Here is a 21,403-nt window from a genome sequence, read left to right as displayed (position 1 = left end):
CTGACAGGTATGGCATATAAAGAAGCTGATTAAACAGCATGATCATTACACAGGTGGACCTTGTGCGGGGACAATAAATGGCCTCTCTCAAATGTGCAGTTTTGTCACACAACACAATGTCACAGATGTCAATTGTTTATGGCGCGTGCAATTGGCATGAAGACTGCAGGAATGTCCACCAGAGCTGTTGCCAGGGAATTTAATGTTCATCTCTCTACCATAAACAGCCTCCAACATCTTTTTAGAGAATTTGGCAGTATGTCCAACCAGCCTCACAACATGTAACCATGCCAGCATGGTTAAACACCCACCCCATCTTTGCACAACCAAAGAATTTCTGTACAAACTGTCAGAAACGTCTCAGGGAAGCTCATCTGCGTGCTCACCGTCGATGGCCACTGGCACGCTGGAGAAGACAAATCAAATGTATTTCTATAGCCCTTCCTACATCAGCTGATGTCACAAAGTGCTTACAGAAACCCAGCCTAAAACCCCAAACAGAAAGCGATGCAGATTTAGAAGCACAGTGACTAGGAAAAACTCCCTAGAAAGGCAGGAACCGAGGAAGAAACCTAGAGAGGAACCAGGCTCTGAGGGGTGGCCAGTCCTCTTCTGGCTGTGCCGGGTGAAGATTATAACAGTACATGGCCAAGATGTTCAAATGTTCATAAATAATAATAATCACAGTGGTTGTAGAGGGTGCAACAGGTCAGTGTTAGTTGGCTTTTCATAGCCGATCATTCAGAGTTCGAGACAGCAGGTGCGGTAGAGAGAGCTCTTCACAGATGAATCCCGGTTTCAACTGTACGGGGCAGATAGCGTGTATGGCGCCGTGTGGGCAAGTGGTTTGCTGATGTCAGAGATGGTGACGGTGGGGTTATGGTATGGGCAGGCATAAGCTACAGACAACGAATGCACAGAGATACCATGACGAGATCCTGAGGCTCATTAACGTGCCATTCATCTGCTGCCATCACCTCACGTCTCAGCATGATAGAAACATGTTGGTCACACAGAAAACAAAAATGGCACAAGGATCTGTATACAATTCCTTGAAGCTGAAAATGTCCCAGTTCTTCCATGGCCTGCATGGCACCAGACGTCACCCATTGAGGTTGTTTAGGATGCTCTGTATCGTCATGTACGACAGCTTGTTCCAGTTCCCACCAATATCCAGTAACTTCGCACATCCGTTGAATCAATTCTATGCAAAGGAGATGTGTCGAGCTGCATGAGGCAAGTGGTGGTCACACCAGATACTAACTGGTTTTCTGATCCACACCCCTATAGTACCTTGTTTTTAACGTATCTGTGACCAGCAGATGCATATCTGTATTCCCAGTCATGTGAAATCCATAGATGATTAGGGCCCAATTTATTTATTTCAATTGACAGATTTTTCTTATATGAAGTGTAACGAAGTAAAATCTTTGAAATTGTTGCATGTTGCACTTATATTTTTGTTCGGTGTAATATCACAAGAGTCCTCTTACATTTGGGAACTTTACAGTCCTATTGATCAAACAACCATGTAAAAAGTAAGTTCTCTCCCTCACTTATGCCCATCAACAACTAATGCTAGGGGACATTAGAAAAACCCTCTCAAACATGTTCAGCTAGTTGCACTGATAAACGATGGGGAATAGTAGCCTGCTCGTCCTTCTGCAGCTTGCCTACCTATGTATGATTGTCCAAACCCACGTTTGAATGGGAAATTGCCTGCCTGACTATTAATTTTGATCAATGCCAAATACATTTGACTGACAACTGTGAGGATTCTGTGTTATGCACTATAGCCCGTTACCATATATGTGATTGAATATGATCTGCTGTTGGCTTGTGTGGATGTATGTGTTATGCAACATAGCTGACTTGAACCATTGTTAACAGTTTCAGGGCCATGGGCCTTTCTCATGATGGAAAAATACAGAATAACATGAAAACGGATACATACAGAACGTAGTGTAGCAAACCACAGACTGTTTTTTGTTAGAACTCAAACTTAACAATAACAGAAACCAGATATGTGATAACGGTATCTAGGGAATGAGCGCATAGATACTCGACACAGCAAGTTACATCTATCAACTGGAGCGCCCGGGGGCTGGTACCAGCTCGTACGACAACAATCAACGATAGGCTGGGTGAGTCTAAACCACGCCCAGTCTCTACTCTGACAGGCCGGCTCGGAAGCAGGAACTTTTTCTGTCAGAGTATATTTATAATATCTTTGTCAAGAACCAGTTAGTTCTCCGTTTTCCCTGCGAGGTGGGACAGAGAGCCCGTATATACGAAAATTGCATTTGCCACTTATTGCATAGCTAATAAAAAATACATAGTATACAATCGGTGACTCAATGTCATATTTATCCTGATACCAGATTCGAATTGACGCAACTCTAACCCAACTAGCTACGGGTGCGTTCATAGATTGCCTCTGCCTCCAGTGTGTTCAGAGTCATTCGTAAATTCAGAGCATTATCAGATTGAATTTACAGACAGAGTGTGTCGCTCTCCGAGCGTACACTGCACGATTAACACTGGACACTGGCCGAGGAGTAGGGTTAATCTGAGCGTTCCTCATAACGGCAGTCAAGCACCCAAGCTAACTGGCTAAAGTTGGCTAGCTTGCTAGCTACTTCCAGACTCAAACAAAAGAACGCAGCGTTCCAGACAATTTACCTTTTTTTTGCCCAAATTTACTGACATCGGTCATATTCAGCTGGTGTCGCGCATTCTTAAATTCCTCAGTTAGTCTGCACTCTGGCACACAGACGAAGGTGCTCTGAAATTATTCAGAGTAGATAGCATAGTTTGTAAATTCACTCTGCCTAACTAGTTGTTCAAATTCAGTATTTTGGGGGGACTACCAAGAAATGTATTGTAAAATTATATTCATCATGCATTGAACTGCATCCATCTATTCTCCAACAATGCCTTAGTGTACGTCATGGAATTTTGAGTCAAATAGAGCCTTTTTTTTTTTACTCTTATAAAGTTTGTTTTTAACAAACTGGGAATGTTATATTTTTGACTGATATGATTGTATAATATCTGCAAAGTAGTTAAAACGCTGTCAGTTCCACTTGAAGTCAGTATAAACGCCTGCATAGAGCCTTCGAAAACAACTCAAATGGCCTTTGTATTGCTGAGCGATTAACAGAAATGTAGGTTATTTCTAGTTGTTTTTAAACAACTAATTGACCGAAGTCAGTTCAATTATTAGAATTGCATTTTTTTTTTTATTGTGAACTCAATGCGCCGTAGTTTCTCTAGAGTAATTATCATGTCCGAACTGTGAGATGTAGTTTCCAAAAGGCCAATGTTCTACATAATTATCACCTTTTGTGCACTAAACGAACGACAATGATCATACTCCATTGTGCTGTTACTTGTCTGGTCTGGGTTTCTTTTACGCCTGCTAGGTAAAACATTCATGAGCAGGCACTACCATCATGGGCTTTTATGAAATAGTTTTTATTATGGGTTGTTGAAGCATTCAACCCACATAACGCATCAAAATGTTGTTGTTTTTTAAATGATCGGAACCAAAAATAGAAATTTGTGATTATTTATTAATAATCGAACCAAACAGACTTCAAAAAGAACTGAATCGCTCAGCACTAGGCCTTTAGAACATTGTAACGCCTTTGTAAACTGTTTAAAAAACCTTGATGAATTGTTTATAAAGCTTTTATACACACTTTATAGTGTAAAGGCCCTTCTGCCTTACTATTATTCAACCATGCTGGTCATTTATGAACATTTGAACATCTTGGCCACGTTCTGTTATAATCTCCACCCGGCACAGCCAGAAGAGGACTGGCCACCCCACATATGCTCTCTCTAATTCTCTTTCTTTCTCTCTCTCGGAGGACCTGAGCCCTAGGACCGTGCCCCAGGACTACCTGACATGATGGCTCCTTGCTGTCCCCAGTCCACCTGACTGTGCTGCTGCTCCAGTTTCAACTGTTCTGCCTTATTATTCGACCATGCTGGTCATTTATGAACATTTGAACATCTTGGTCATGTTCTGTTATAATCTCTACCCGGCACAGCCAGAAGAGGACTGGCCACCCCACATAGCCCGGTTCCTCTCTAGGTTTCTTCCTAGGTTTTGGCCTTTCTAGGGAGTTTTTCCTAGCCACCGTGCTTTTACACCTGCATTGTTTGCTGTTTGGGGTTTTAGGCTGGGTTTCTGTACAGCACTTTGAGATATCAGCTGATGTACGAAGGGCTATATAAATAAATTTGATTTGATTTTGATTATAAAATGTACAAAAGGACTGAGTGTGTACAAAACATTAAGGACACCTTCCTAATATTGAGTCACGCGCAAGCCCCCCCCCTGTCCTCAATTCTTCAGGGCATGGACTCTACAAGGTGACAAAAGCGTTCCACAAGGATGCACAGGGATGCTGCCCATGTCAAGTTGACTGGATGTCCTTTGGGTGGTGGACAATTCATGATCCACACGGGAAACTGTTGAGCGTGAAAAACCCAGCAGTGTTGCAGTTCTAAGACGCACACAAACCGGTGCAAATTGCACCTACTACCATACTCCGTTCAAAAAGGCACTTCAATATTTTGTCTTGCCCATTCACCCTCAATGGCACACACACACACACACACACACAATCCATGTCTCAAGGCTTTTTTAAAAAATCATTTTTTTACCGGTCTCCTCCCCTTAATCAACACTGATTGAAGTGGATTTAACAAGTGACATCAAGAAGGAATCATAGACTGACCAAGTGAAAGCGTTCCTAATGTTTTGTACACTCAGTGTCTATGCCCTATAAAATGTAGAAAGGGTATATCTATAAGGTGTATAAAAGCTTTATGAATGGTTTACAAAGGCTTTTAGAGTTTTAGAGTCTTTAGTTATATTAGCTCATAATACTGGTTGTCATAAGGTGTATGCACCAATTTTATCGCTCTATGCTCTCTTAAATGTAAATGTAAATGAAGACATCATACACGCAATGAACAGCCCCATTAACCCATTTAAGTGTCTGTAGCCTTGGGGCGACCAGTGTCCCAGACCCATCAGCGTCTTCAATGAGAGAAGCACACACGATCACTGACATCATCACATCATTACCAATACAGTGGGTGGGGAGGTTGGGGACACTTCACTAAGGATGATTCTACTCCCTCCCCCAACACCCACCGCCATCACCATGGTGTCTACTCCCTCCCCCAACACCCACCGCCATCACCATGGTGTCTACTCCCTCCCCCAACACCATCACCATGGTGTCTACTCCCTCCCCCAACACCCACCACCATCACCATGGTGTCTACTCCCTCCCCCAACACCATCACCATGGTGTCTACTCCCTCCCCCACCGCCATCACCATGGTGTCTACTCCCTCCCCCAACACCCACCGCCATCACCATGGTGTCTACACCCTCCCCCAACACCATCACCATGGTGTCTACTCCCTCCCCCAACACCCACCGCCATCACCATGGTGTCTACTCCCTCCCCCACCGCCATCACCATGGTGTCTACTCCCTCCCCCAACACCCACCGCCATCACCATGGTGTCTACACCCTCCCCCAACACCATCACCACACAAAGTACATACAGTACATTACTCAGTAGAGTTGCTCACAATCAAATACTAAGGCAATAACAGGACATGGAAACACACACACCTTTCGTCGGTTATGCCTAGGATGTCAATTTCATTTGTCACCTCTGCTATCTCACCCTTCAGCCTCTAGATGGAGTGAGTAAAAGAGAGAGAGAGAACGAGAATGAGTGCATGGTACAGTTAGATCTATTTGATCAGTCACTTAATCACACACAAGAGAAATCTGACCCTCCCTCAATCTCAAGGAGCGGCTTTGATCCAGCTTCAGATAATACTAATACCCAAGGCACTGAAAGGGAGGGAGGAAAAAAGGCAAGAGAGAGTGTAATTGGTGTATTTCACCAACTGGGAAATATCTGCTTCTGAACAAGGGCGTTTCCAGCGTTCTGACAGGAGACACACAGGTATGTTGATATGTTGTGTAAGAGATGTTACGTCTAGGCAGTCCTATGGGTTGTGTGCAGAGTGGGTGAATCTTCTACAGATGGTCCCCCACAAGTAACTGGTGCACCTTCTGCTAGCTGGGGTCAAACCAGACCAACCCTCCCTCCCGCAACCCTCTCTTCACGTGACCCAGATCGACAATCCCCTGCCTTCTTTGCCCTTGACACCAGTTTAACATATTTTTTCTCTCTCTTTCATATGCACTCTCGCTCTCCCTTTCAGGGTCAGGTTAGGAGGGGGCAGGTCAAAATCTAAGCCCCTGATTGGCTAATCAGAGCCGCTAAGATCAAAGACACAGAAACAGAGAGATGAAACAAAGGGGGAGGCAGTCAAACCCACTAATGAACTCAATCAATCTCTTTACACAGCAGCACTGGGCAGAGGGGGATGTGTGTATTGGGGGTTGGTAGTGTGGCTTGTTTCTCATACATACTCTCCTAATCCTCAAAGCCGTGTACGTGCAGAGAGCAGCACATACTCTCGCATTCAGATCCAGGCATGTGCGTATGTACAGTGCCTTGCGAAAATATTCGTCCCCCTTGAACTTGGCGACCTATTGCCACATTTCAGGCTTCAAACAAAGATATAAAACTGTATTTTTTTGTGAAGAATCAACAACAAGTGGGACACAATCATGAAGTGGAACGACATTTATTGGATATTTCAAACTTTAACAAATCAAAGCCTGAAAAAAATTGGGCGTGCAAAATTATTCAGACCCTTTACTTTCAGTGCAGCAAACTCTCTCCAGATGTTCAGTGAGGATCTCTGAATGATCCAATGTTGACCTAAATGACTAATGATGATAAATACAATCCACCTGTGTGTAATCAAGTCTCCGTATAAATGCACCTGCACTGTGATAGTCTCAGAGGTCCGTTAAAAGCGCAGAGAGCATCATGAAGAACAAGGAACACACCAGGCAGGTCCGAGATACTGTTGTGAAGAAGTTTAAAGCCGGATTTGGATACAAAAAGACTTCCCAAGCTTTAAACATCCCAATGAGCACTGTGCAAGCGATAATATTGAAATGGAAGGAGTATCAGACCACTGCAAATCTACCAAGACCTGGCCGCCCCTCTAAACTTTCAGCTCATACAAGGAGAAGACTGATCAGAGATGCAGCCAAGAGGCCCATGATCACTCTGGATGAACTGCAGAGATCTACAGCTGAGGTGGGAGACTCTGTCCATAGGACAACAATCAGTCGTATATTGCACAAATCTGGCCTTTATGGAAGAGTGGTAAGAAGAAAGCCATTTCTTAAAGATATCCATAAAAAGTGTCATTTAAAGTTTCCCAGGTGGCTTGTGGCAGACACACCAAACATGTGGAAGAATGTGCTCTGGTCAGATTAAACCAAAATTGAACTTTTTGGCAACAATGCAAAACGTTATGTTTGGCGTAATGTTTGGCGTAAAAGCAACACAGCTCATCACCCTGAACATACCATCCCCACTGTCATAAATGGTGGTGGCAGCATCATGGTTTGGGCCTGCTTTTCTTCAGCAGAGACAGGGAAGATGGTTAAAATTGATGGGAAGATGGATGGAGCCAAATACAGGACCATTCTGGAAGAAAACCTGATGGAGTCTGCAAAAGATCTGAGACTGGGACGGAGATTTGTCTTCCAACAAGACAATGATCCAAAACATAAAGCAAAATCTACAATGGAATGGTTCAAAAATAAACATATCCAGGTGTTAGAATGGCCAAGTCAAAGTCCAGACCTGAATCCAATCGAGAATCTGTGGAAAGAACTGAAAACTGCTGTTCACAAATGCTCTCCATCCAACCTCACTGAGCTCGAGCTGTTTTGCAAGGAGGAATGGGAAAAAATGTCAGTCTCTCGATGTGCAAAAGTGATAGAGACATACCCCAAGCGACTTACAGCTGTAATCGCAGCAAAAGGTGGCGCTACAAAGTATTAACTTAAGGGGGCTGAATAATTTTGCACGCCCAATTTTTCAGTTTTTGATTTGTTAAAAAAGTTTGAAATATCCAATAAATGTCGTACAACTTCATGATTGTGTCCCACTTGTTGTTGATTCTTCACAAAAAAATACAGTTTTATATCTTTATGTTTGAAGCCTGAAATGTGGCAAAAGGTCGCAAAGTTCAAGGGGGCCGAATACTTTCGCAAGGCACTGTATGTCTGTAATAAAGCCCTTTTGTGGGGAAAAACTCCTGATTGGCTGGGCCTGGCTCCCAAGTGGGTCGGCCTATGCCCATGGCTGCGCCCCTGCCCAGTCATGTGAAATCCAAATATTTGGAAATTATTCATTTATTTAAAATTGATTGGTTTCCTTATATGAACTGTAACTCAACAAAATCTTTGAAATTGTTGCATGTTGCGTTTATATTTTTGTTCAGTGTGTGTGCGCGCGTGTTAAAAACAAATCTCACACACACACACACGTTCAAAGGTTTGGGGTCACTTAGAAATATCTTAGGAATATCTACATGGGCGTATAGAGGCCCATTATCAGCAACCATTACTCCTGTGTTCCAATGGGAAAAATAAAAAAAACTGAAATACCTTACATAAGTATTCAGAACCTTTGCTAGGAGACTCGCATTTGAGCTCAGGTGCATCCTGTTTCCATTGATCATCCTTGAGATGTTTCTACAACTTGATTGGAGTCCACCTGTGGTATATTCAATTGATTGGACATGATTTGGAAAGGTACACACCTGTTTATATAAGGTCCCACAGTTGACAGTGCATGTCAGAGCAAAAACCAAGCCATGAGGTTGAAGGAATTGTCTGTAGAGCTCCGAGACAGGATTGTGTTGAGGCACAGATCTGGGGAAGGGTACCAAAAAAATGTCTGCAGCATTGAAAGTCTCCAAGAACACAGTGGCCTCCATCATTCTTAAATGGAAGAAGTTTGGAACCACCAAGACTCTTCCTAGAGCTGGCGGTCCAGCCAAACTGAGCAATCGGGGGAGAAGGGCCTTGGTCAGGTCAGGGAGGTGATCAAGAACCCGATGGTCACTCTGACAGGGCTCTAGAGTTCTTCTGTGGAGATGGGAGAATCTTCCAGATGGACAACAATCTCTGCAGGACTCCACCAATCAGGCCTTTATGGTAGAGTGACCAGACAGAAGACAATCCTCAGCAAAAAAAGCACATGACAGCCCGCTTGAAGTTTGCCAAAAGACGCCTCTCAGACCATGAGAAACAAGATTCTTTGGTCAGATTAACCCAAATAAAAACTATTTGGCCTGAATGCCAAGTGTCATGTCTGGAAGAAACCTGGCACCATCCCTATGGTGGAGCAAGGTGGTGGCAACATCATGCTGTGGGGATGTTTTTCAGCGGCAAGGACTGGGAAACTAGTCAGGATCGAGGGAAAGCTGAACGGAGCCAAGTACAGAGAGATCCTTGATGAAAACCCGCTCCAGAGCACTCAGGACCTTGGACTGGGGGGGGGGGTTTCACCTTCCAACAGGACAACAACCAAAGCACACAGCCAAGACAACGCAGCAGTGGCTTTGGGACAAGTCTCTGAATGTCCTTGAGTGACCCAGCCAGAGCCTGGAATTGAACATCTCTGGAGAGACCTGAAAATAGCTGTGCAGTAACACTCCCCATCCAACCTGACAGATGTTGAGAGGATCTGCAGAGAAGAATGGGAGGAACTCCCCAAATACAGGTGTGCCAAGCTTGTAGCGTCATACCAAAGACGACTCAAGGCTGTAATCGCTGCCAAAGGTGCTTCAACAAAGTACTGAGTAAAGGGTCAGAATACTTATGTAAATGAAAAAACAATTTAATAGATTTTAGAATAAGGCTAATGTTAAAAAATGTGGAAGAAGTCAATGGGTCTGAAAACTTTCCAAATGCGCTGTATATAGAGTACCAGTCAAATGTTGACACCTACTCATTCAAGGGTTTTTCATTATTTTTACTATTTTCGACATTGTAGAATAGTTTAGACATCAAAACTATAAAATAACATATGGAAACATGTAGTAACCAAAAAAGTGATTTATTTAACAAAATATATTTTTTAAAGTAACCACCCTTGCCTTGACAGCTTTGCACACTGTTGGAATTCTCCCAACCAGCTTCATGAGGTAGTCACCTGGAATGCATTTCAATTAACAGATGTGCCTTGCTAAAAGTTAAATTGGTGGAACTTCTTTCCTTCGTAATGCGTTTGAGACAATAAGTTGTGTATACAGAGTATACAGAATATATCCCTATTTGGTAAAAGACCAAGTCCGTATTATTTCAAAAACGGCTCAAATAAGCAAAGGAACAACAATTCATCATTACTTTAAGGCATGAAGATCAGTCAATACAGAACATTTCAAGAACTTTGAAAGTTTCTTTATGTGCAGCCGCAAAAACCATCAAGCACTATGATGAAACTGGCCCTCGTGAAGACCGCCACAGGAAAGGAAGACCCAGAGTTACCTCTGCTGCAGAGGATAAGTTCATTAAAAAGTTACCAGCCTCAGAAATTGCAGCCCAAATAAATGCTTCACAGAGTTCAAGTAACAGACACATCTCAACATGAACTGTTCAGAGGAGACTGCGTGAATCAGGCCTTCATGGTCGAATTGCTGCAAAGAAACCACTAACAGCCACCAATAAGAAGGAGACTTTCTTGGGCCAAGAAACACGAGCAATGAACATTAGACTGGTGGAAATCTGTCCTTTGGTCTGATGAGTGAAAATTAGATTTTTGGTTCCAACTGCCGTGTCTTTGAGACGCAGAGTAGGTGAACGGATGGTCTCCTCATGTGTGGTTCCCACCGTGAAGCACAGAGGAGGCGTGATGTGTGGGGGTGCTTTGCTGGTGACTGTCTGATTTATTTAAGGCACACTTAACCAGCATGGCTACCACAGCATTTTGCAGCCATCTGGTTTGCGCTTAGTGGGGCTATCATTTTGTTTTCAACAACCTCCAGGCTGTATAACGGCTATTTGACCAAGAAGGAGAGAAACGGAGTGCTGCATCAGATGCAGTGGTGTAAAGTTAATAGGTAAAAATACTTTAACCTCTCTAGGATATGTGGGACGCTAGCATCCCACCTCGCCAACATCCAGTGAAATTGCAGGGCGCCAAATTCAAACAGAAATCTCATAATTAAAATTCCTCAAACATACAAGTACTATACACCATTTTAAAGATAACCTTCTTGTTAATCCAGCCACAGTGTCTGATTTAAAAACTACTTTACTTTACGGCGAAAGCACACTTTGTGATTATGTTAGGTCAGCACCTAGCCACAGAAAATGATACAGCCATTTTCCAAAGGAGAGGTGTCACAAAAGACAGAAATAGCGTTCAAATTAATCACTAACCTTTGATGATCTTCACCGGATGGCACTCCCAGGACTCCATGTTAGACAATAAATGTGTGTTTTGTTCGATAATGTTCATCTTTATATCCAAAAACCTAATTTGAAATTGGTGCGTTATGTTCAGAAATGCATTGTCTCAAACAAACATCCGGTGAAAGTGCAGAAAGCCACATCAAATTACAGAAATACTCATCATAAACATTGATCTAAGATACAAGTGTTATACATACGATTATAGATAAACTTCTCCTTAATGCAACCGCTGTGTCGGATTTTTAAAAAACTTTACAGTAAAAGCACACCATGCAATTATGTTAGGTCAGCACCTAGCCACAGAAAAACATACAGCCATTTTCAAACCAAGGAGAGGTGTCACAAAATTCAGATACAGCATTATAAATATTCACTTACTTTTGATGATCTTCATCGGAATGCACTCCCAGGAATCCCAGGTCCACAATAAAATGTTTGTTTTGTTCGATAAAGTTCATAATTTATGTCCAAATACCTCCTTTTTGTTCACGCGTTTAGTTCATAAATCCAAATTCACAAGGGCAGGCACTTAGTCCAGACAAAAAGTCAAAACAGTTCCATTACAGTTCATAGAAACATGTCAAACAATGTATATAATCAATCTTGAGGATGTTTTTATCATAAATCTTCAATAATATTCCAACCGGACAATTCCTTTGCCTTTAGAAATGAAAAGGAACGCAGCTCGCACTCACGGCCGTGCGCGTGACTTAGCTCATGGCATTCTGCCAGACACCTGACTCAAACAGCTCTCATTCGCTCCCCCTTCACAGTAGAAGCCTGAAACAAGGTTCTAAAGACTGCTGACTAGTGGAAGCCTTAGGAAGTGAAATCTGACCCCATTTACACTTTATACAAACCTCAGATTCCCACTTCCTGGTTGGATTTTCTCTCAGGCTTTTGCCTGCCATATGAGTTCTGTTACACTCACAGACATCATTCCAACAGCATACTAATTATTATATCATATGCATATTCTAGCTCCTGGGCCTGAGTAACAGGCAGTTTACTCTGGGCACCTTATTCAGCCAAGCTATTCAATACTGCCCCCCAGTCCCAAAGAAGATAAACTACTACTTAAGTAGCTTTACTACTAGTAGCTTTACTATTTATATTGGACTACTTTTACTTCACTACATTCCTAAACAAAATGTTGTACTTTTTACTCCATACATTTTCCCTGACAACCAAAAAGTACTCATTGCATTTTGAATGCTTAACGGAACAGGAAAATAGGCAAATTCACACACTTATCAAGAGAACACGTGGCCATCCCTACTGCCTCGGGTCTGGCGGACTCACTAAACACAAATGCATCTTTTGTAAATAATGTTGGTGTTGGAGTGTGACCCTGGCTATCCAGTCACACTTAATATAAGGAATTATAAATTATGTTTACATTAACTTTTGATACATGAGTATATTTAAAACCAAATACTTTTACTCAAGTGGTATTTTACTGGCTGACATGAGTAACTTTCTATTAAGGCATCTATACTTTTACTCAAGTATGACAATTGGGTACTTTTTCCACCACAAATCAGATGACCTGGCCTCCACAATCACCCACTCTCAACCCAATTGAGATGGTATCGGATGAGTTGGAACACAGAGTGAAGGAAAAGCAGTCAACAAGTGCTCAGCATATGTTGGAACTCATTGAAGACGGTTGGAAAAGCATTCCCCATGAAGCTGGTTGAGAGGATGCCAAGAGTGTACAAAGCTGTCATCGAGGCAAAGATCGGCTACTTCGAAAAATAGAAAATATATTTTAATTTGTTAAACTTTTTTTGGTAACTACATGATTCCATGTGTTATTTCATAGTCTATTTTCTGCATTGTAGAATAATAAAGAAAAACCCTGGAATGTGTAACTGTGCCCAAACTTTTGACTGGTACTGTATGCACATACACACAATCCCATTTGTAGGATCGAATTCTTCCAGATCAGAGGGTAAATGCTGGGTATGGGGGAAGTGCAGTACTAGGCTAGACAGAAACACACAAACACAGCCCTAGACAGAGCCTCATCTATCATGAAAGAGTGTAACGCTCTAGTGGACATAATGCATTCTCTTCCTTCTCTTTGTCTCCTATCATGACTGGTTAGTGAAGAGGCATACTGTGCACTGCAGAAATTAGGGGTCAAGTGTAGGGGAGAAGGAGTTCCTAATTCTTTGGACATGCAGTTCTTGGATTTCACATTTCATTAAGCAATTGAAACCGCAGAGAGAGAAAGTTGACATTCCATAACAGAATCAGCTGCTTTGCATTTGGCAGTAATGGTTTGAAAGTGCCAGCGGTTTGCTACTCTGTGTGTATTACCTGTATGTCCTGCAGTAGTTCTAGTTTCCTACGGCGGATGCTCTCCAACTCCTGTCTCTCCTCGGGACTCAGATCATCAGGTACTAAAGAGGGGGGAGAGAGAGAGCGAGGGGGGAGGTGAGAATAACAGTGCTATGGGTCACCATGGCAACATAGCCTAGATCAATCAAAATAATACCTCCCCAACACCCTCCTAGCCACTGACTGGGGTGACACACACACACTACAAACCAGCCACATCCCTCTCTCTCTCTCCATCCCACCCTCTCCCCATCCCGCAAGCACACACAAGACCAACCAAAACCTTCCAGACGCCCACACAGGCCTGAACAATATATGCAGTACAAAGATAAGAGAAAGAGAGAACCACATGTCCATCAGGGAGGAAGAAAGGACACACCCATTACACCATAGGGTAGCTGAAGTAGGCTGGAGCAGGGGACCAAACTATCAGCTCCCATTTTAACATTGAAGCTGAGAATAACATCACATCCGCGAGCACACACACTCCCAAAATCCATGTGATATTTCAGGAGAGGAGGGGGGGTATTTATTTTTCTCCCTCGCTTCCCCCCTCCGCAGTGTTAGAGGCATCACTACAGACCCGGGTTCGATCCCAGGCTGTATCACCAATGGCCGTGACAGGGAGTTCCGGGTTATAGGTGAGGTTTTGGGGGGCTTTACTTGGCTCATCACATTCAAACCACTCCTTGTGGCTGGCCAGGTGGCTGCAGGCTGACTGCGGTCGTCAGTTGAACAGTGTTTCCTCAGAAACATTGGTGCAGCTGGCTTCCGGGTTAAGCGGGCAGGTGATAAGGAGTGCGATATGGCGGGTCATGTTTCAGAGGACGCATGACTTGACCTTTGCCTCTCCTGAGCCCATTGGGGAGTTGCAGCAATGACACAAGATCGTAACTGAAATTGGGAAAAGGGGGATAAAATACAACAAAAAAGTGGTCCAAAATAAATTATCTGGCTGATGTGAGCATTAAAAAATGTCCATAATTTCAGCCCAAGCAGCGAACTGTCAACCATGGGGGCCAGAGTGACAGCCAGTGAGACGGAGAATGCAGGTAATGATTAACATTGACTTAAAAAGGAAATAGTTAGTCTGTCTAGTTAACCTTTCTATTTCACATTTTTTAAACCTATGGTAGATTGAATGTTCACTGATGATTATTTTCGTGGTTTTTCAGCCCTGGGGGCCAAAGTAACAGCCAGCGAGGGAAGAGGTGGAGGAGCTGAAGAGAGAGATCTCCAGAACATCAAATCAAAGTTTGTCATGTGCGCCGAATCCAACAGTGAAATGCTTACTTACAGGCTCTAACCAACAGTGCAAAAAAAGGTATTAGGTGAACAATAGGTAAGTAAAGAAATAAAAAAACAACAGTAAAATACAGTAGCGAGGCTATAAAAGTAGCGAGGCTATACAGACACCGGTTAGTCAGGCTGATTAAGGTAGTATGTACATGTAGATATGGTTAAAGTGACTATGCATATATGATGAACAGAGAGCAGCAGTAGCGTAAAGAGGGGTTGGCAGGTGGTGGGACAATCCAGGCTAGTATTGGTTGTTTACCTCAGTTGAAAAGTAGAAAATGGCCCACTTCTAATCTTCTGGCAGTAGATTAGGGTTTCCAAAACTCGTAAAATAATAATTTATATTTTCAAAAGAATGCGAGTCTCATGTTCATATTTCAGATATGAAGATGCCCATACACAATCAAGCTAAAATAATCTACACAATCTCTGTCTCACGTCAGACATTTCTCAAACGTCAAATTTAGAAGTTGTTTTAAAAGTCAAAGTTAGAAGTGTTTAAGGTTAAATTTAGGCATTAAATTCCCATTTTTAAAGGTTAGTGTTAAGTCTAGGCATTAACTCGGAATTCTTAAGGTTAGGCAATCACTCCAAATGGTTAAAGTAAGGATTAAGATTTGGGGTAGGCTTAAAGCAAAAATATGAAAAAACTACTTTCTATTGCTAGACTCATAAATACAACCTTAGCATCTGCCTCTGATTCCAAACACCCATCCGCCATCCCCGTCCACAACGCAAAACCAAAAACTACTTGTAGCTGACGGCGTTCACTGTTGCCCCTAGTGGCCGGTTACCACATCCATCTCCCGACATCCTCAGACTAGGGCTGGGCGATATGGCCAAAATATTATAAGGCATTTTTAAGTATTTTATGATTTTGATTAATAAACGTTCTACATTTGCTTTATAAATAGTGTGTGACCCTAGGGTGGCAACACATACATTCTAAATTATTTAAATGGGTCTTTCTCCATTCTGATTGTATTGAACAGTATAAAACAATAAGCCTGAAAACAATGACCGGTAGAAACTACAGTAATTTTCATTATTGTTAGCAATGATTTCAGAATCCTTGTTAGTAAGTATTAGCTAGGTAGCCACTTGTTGTTCACCTATTGAAATTGAACTTCAGTTCAAGAAAATAAATAGCTAGCTGGCTACTTAACCCTGTTGCCCAAAGCTAATGTTATAAGCAGCCAGCTTGCTTCATCTGGCGAGTGAGGCTCGACCGGACCGGGTTATGTGGTGTGAAGCTAGCCACAAGTGGAATTTGTGGGTTGCCTTCAAAATAAAATAAAAAGTGTCATTGACAGTAATGCAAATGTATACAAATAGAATCATGCCATACTTTTATTTTGAAGGCTAACTGCAAAGTCCACTATTGTGGCTAGCTTCACATAGATGTGAACATTCAATCCACCATTAATCAATTAAGAACAGTCTTATAAATTAGGGTTATTTTAGATGACACCTAGGTATATAGTTCGGTCTGCTACACCTCTCTCCCAACCTCCTCTTTCTTTATATTGCACACCATATGTGCATTGAAGAACTGATTGAACTTTATAATATTACAATTATATTTATAATGTATGTATTAATAACACCTGGATAACTAACTTTCAATAAAGCGTTTCACATTCTCCACTGGTTGAAATTAAGTATCTCACTGAAATACTACACCTATCCTGTGTCCTCAGATTAATGCAGATGAAGGGAGTTAGATATGCAGTTTTTTTCCCTGTACATATGAATTACAAATCAGCCTTGACTTAAATCATGTTTCTGGTCTATTGCATAGTTACAATGTGTAATCATTGATGTCCCAGGAGCAGGAGTGGTAAACACTGTTGAAGTGTATATCTGTAATACATACATGCAGTCATGGCATCATTCAAAGAATGGAGTTTGATACACCTGGTATTGGATATGACTGAAAAATAATGTCTCAGAGATTCATACCTGAACTGCACCTTTATTTGCCAAGGAAGAGAACATGATCAGTGAATATATTCAATGTACAGGCTACACTGTGGGCATCTCATGAGTGATAATAACTACACTACATGTATATAGGACTTGCATCCTTGGCACAATAAAGTTAGTATATTCTACTCTATCCACTCTATCATTGATGCCATTTAGACTTGAACTCGATACAACTATGAGGTTCATTGGTTGAAATATTAGTTCAGAACCTAACGTTTTAGGTTCCATACACAGATCAGCTACATTTTTTTTTTTTTTAACCTTTATTTAACTAGGCAAGTCAGTTAAGAACAAATTCTTATTTTCAATGACGGCGTAGGAACAGTGGGTTAACTGCCTGTTCAGGGGCAGAACGACAGATTTGTACCTTGTCAGCTCGGGGATTCGAACTTGAAGCCTTTCGGTTACTAGTCCAACGCTCTAACCACTAGGCTACCCTGCCGCTACATAATGTAGCTAGCTATCCATTGGTATGAATATTAGTTCAGAACCTAACGTTTTAGGTTCCATACACAGATCAGCTACATCATGTAGCTAGCTACACATCCATAGGCATAGAGTTACTTTTATCCTCCACTACACAATAAGAAAATAAATAGTTGTACATTCAACGTGCAGTAAAAGCTTTAGCTAGCTAGATTCTTTACATCCACTGTGTCACAAGACGACCTGGTTTGCTGGTTCTCAGGAGTCCCTAAAACATTAAATCAACCTGAATTACAATGTCATACTCATGTCATAAAATTAGCTAGCTAGCTGGCTAATGTTAGCTAGTCAGCTAACTTGCTAATGACAAAAAAAATATGGACAATCGTTTGTCTCTACATGAACTAACATATTCCTCTAAATTTTTTTTTTTTTGCTTGACTCGTTATAACATTATAATTCCTGACATTTGCTTCCGCCGTAATGTTTTGTCAGCCATCTTTGCTGAAGAAAGTCACCAGGAATGAGTGGCTCGCGTCAAATTCGTCTTGATATGTATGATTGGTCATGTAAAAAGCTTGGGACCCAAATGCATAATGAACACTAACTCTCCCTTGCGGAGGTCTGTTGCAATGAAGCCGTGATGCTGGGTACCTCTAAGTCCCGCAGTGTAAGCTCGCAACTTTTAAAGGAGGAACTGCTGTACCACACCTCCTCGTGCCTTATTGCTATTATAAACTGGTTATCAACGTAATTAGAGCAGTAAAAGTGTATATGTTGTGTCATACCCGTGGTATACGGTCTGATATACCGCGGCTGTCAGCCAATCAGCATTCAGGGATCGAACCACCCAGATAAAATAAATCAGTGATAGATCAGCAAACAAAGAGATGACCTACCTATACCACGTATTTGCCCAGCCAGAGAATTAACCAAATATACATAGAGGTTCAGTGAAACAAAATCACATTGGATTGATTAAGACAAGTCACAGGCGTTTGGTTGGGAGTAGGCCTAGGCTACTGAGCAACTGCAAGTGAAGAGCAAAATAATCCGCTTGTTAAGCTACACAACAGCCTGGCTAAATGTTCTGATCAGTGTAAATAAATGAGCCAACTAGACAAGATGATCATGAGCAGCACTCACCTCATCTAACATTTCCAAAGCCTAATTCTGGCCCAACCAATATCCAAACGGAGATTCAGTGGAAAGAAAAATCTAACATTGATTGAGCATGTCCCCATGCTTGTCTCAAAGCAGCGTGAAATGGCAACCTAGACAGCACGATTTTCTTGTTTATTTCTGGACAGTCAGACATAATTTACAAACAAAGCATTTGTGTTTAGTGACTCTGCCAGATCAGAGGCAGTAGGGATAACCAGGGATGTTCTCCTGATAAGTACATGAATTAGAAAATGTGTGTCCTGCTAAGCATTCAACATGTAAGGAGTACTTTTGGGTGTCAGGGAAAATGTAAGGAGTAAAAAGTACACTATTTTCTTTAGGAATGTAGTGGAATAAAAGTTGTCAAAAATATGAATAGTAAAGTAATGTACAGATACCCCAAAAAAAGTAGTATTTTTACCTAATTACTCTTCACCACTGGAAATATTGCTGTAAATATATTCCAAATTGGATGACTTTCAGTAAGCAATAATTTGATGCCTTCAATTGCATTAGCCTACTTTATTCCAATATGTTCGTCATTCAGTAACATCTATTCCCACAGTAATCCTCTATGGATCCATCAAGTTGTGGTTAAGAAAACAGTGCATTTGGTGAAGAGATGGGTGAAGTGACATGCCTCCTAAAGTGTAGAACTGCCAGGAGGATAGTAGTAACGGGTGCTGCCTAGCAACCATCAAGAGCTTAAGAGTGTAGTGCACATATGTCAGAGTCAAGGCCCGCGGGCCACATCCGGCCCGCGAGAAGGTTTTTTACGGCCCCTGGGATGATCTTGATTTATTATTAGAACCGGCCCGCAGACCGCAGCAAGCCGGCAGCCCGCAGATCTTTTACACGCACCAATACTACATTTCCCACAATGCAACGGTGACGCACCGAGCAGTAGGCTGCTTCATTTCAATATTTATTGGCACAGCAGTTGTCAGCATCACAGTAAAATTAACTTTCAGATACCCATCAAAAATGGCAAAACGGAAGGTGGACACTGAGAACCGGGGTTTCAAACAAGGTGGGAGTCGGAGTATTTGTTCACGGAGGTAGCTGGAAAACCTGTGTGTCTTCTGTGTGGAGAAAGTGTGGCGGTACTGAAAGAGTATAATCTGAGACGACATTATGAAACGAAACACGCGGACAAAAACAAGAATATGGACATGGAACAAAGGCTACAAAAGGCAGAGGAATTAAAACGAGGCCTCAAATCTCGACAGGCTCTGTTCAAAAAGCCAAATCACAAGGCCAGGCTGCTGTCAAGGCCAGTTTTATTTTGGCAGAAGAGATCGCTAAATCAGCCCGGCCATTTACGGAGGGGGATTTCATCAAAAACTGCATGATTAAAGTTTCAGACGAAGTTTGCCCAGAAAAAGGCAACTCTTTTTAAATGTGAGTCTGAGCAGAAACACCATTGCCGAGAGAGTAGACCAGTTGTCCATCAATCTAAAAGAGCAGCTTGTGAAAAAGGGAAAAGATTTCATTGCATATTCCTTGGCTGTGGATGAGAGCACCGACATTTCTGACATTGCCCAGTTGTCAATTTTCATCCGCGGAGTGGACTCCAGCCTAAGCGTGACAGAGGAGTTTTGGCTTTACGTCCTATGCATGGCACAACTACGGGGCATGATTTGTATGAAGAGGTGTCAAGATGTGTAAATGAGATGGAGCTGCCTTGGGAAAAACTCGTGGGTTTGACAACCGACGGAGCACCTGCGATGTGTGGACACAGGAGCGGACTGGTGGCGAAGATACGGGAAAAGATGCAAGAGGAAAACGCGACAGGTGAGCTGACAGCTTATCATTGTATCATACACCAGGAAGCGTTGTGCGGTAAAGCCTTGAAAATGGAGCATGTAATGAGCATCATCACGCGCACAGTTAACTTTATCAGAGCCAAAGGTTTGAATCACCGCCAGTTCAAGGCATTTCTGACGGAGTTAGAAACGGAGCATGGTGATTTGCCTTATCACACAGAGGTGCGATGGCTAAGCCAGGGAAAGGTGCTTCAAAGATGTTTCGAGCTTCGTGAGGAGATTTGTCTGTTCTTGGACAGCAAAGGGAAAGACACAACACAACTCCGAGACGAAATGTTTCTGTGTGAAATGGCTTTTCTGTGTGACATTACGAGTCATCTGAATGCAATGAACTTGCAGCTGCAGGGTCGGGATCGTGTCATCTCTGATATGTACAGTACAGTGAAGGCATTTAAAACCAAACTGACTCTGTGGGAGACGCAGATGCGGAAAGAAAATTTGAGCCACTTTCCCAGCTGCCAGACCATGAAAGAGAAGCTCTCTACCAGTGCGTTCCCGAGCGCACAGTTGGCTGATAAAATAGGTATGCTTGCCGCTGACTTTCGACGCCGATTTGCTGACTTTGAAGCACAAAAAGCAGGTTGGAACTGCTCGGTAACCCATTTGCTGTTGACGTGAAAGCTCACCACCAAACCTCCAAATGGAGTTGATTGACCTCCAATGCAATGATGCACTGAGGGCAAAATATTCGGCAGTGGGTGCTGCGGAGTTCGCCCGTTTCCTCCCCGACACAATGCCCCAGCTGCGCATCCAGGCTGCTCAAACGTTGTCTATGTTTGGCAGCACATACCTGTGTGAACAACTGTTTTCTTTGATGAACTTGAACAAAACATCACACAGAAGTCGACTTACTGCTGAACACCTCCACTCAATTCTGAGGATTTCCTCAGCTCAGAGCCTTACCCCGAACATTGATGAACTTGTGGAAAAGATGGGACACCACCAAGTATC

At 42.4% G+C, this 21,403-nt stretch overlaps 1 protein-coding gene across 7 annotated transcripts in view; it reads right to left on the bottom strand.

Moving 5' to 3' along the window:
- Positions 1 to 21,403, bottom strand: part of LOC118402729 (cytohesin-1) — a 58,866-nt gene that overhangs the window by 6,905 nt on the left and 30,558 nt on the right. For 4 of the 7 annotated variants that reach the window (XM_035800920.2, XM_052477847.1, XM_052477852.1 and 1 more), the window contains exons 2-3: positions 13,728 to 13,810; positions 5,667 to 5,731 (exon numbers count right to left, since the gene is read on the bottom strand). In XM_035800920.2, coding sequence (XP_035656813.1) covers positions 5,667 to 5,731; positions 13,728 to 13,810 — 148 coding nt within the window. The remainder of the gene's footprint in view (positions 1 to 5,666; positions 5,732 to 13,727; positions 13,811 to 21,403) is intronic. The other 3 variants (XM_052477849.1, XM_052477850.1, XM_052477851.1) reach the window with 1 other exon arrangement.

This window comes from Oncorhynchus keta, chromosome 24 (genome assembly GCF_023373465.1).
Source record: "Oncorhynchus keta strain PuntledgeMale-10-30-2019 chromosome 24, Oket_V2, whole genome shotgun sequence".
Classification (NCBI taxonomy): Eukaryota; Metazoa; Chordata; class Actinopteri; order Salmoniformes; family Salmonidae; genus Oncorhynchus; species Oncorhynchus keta.
Note: the sequence above shows the minus strand (reverse complement) of the source record. Positions and strands in the feature narration are given on the sequence as shown.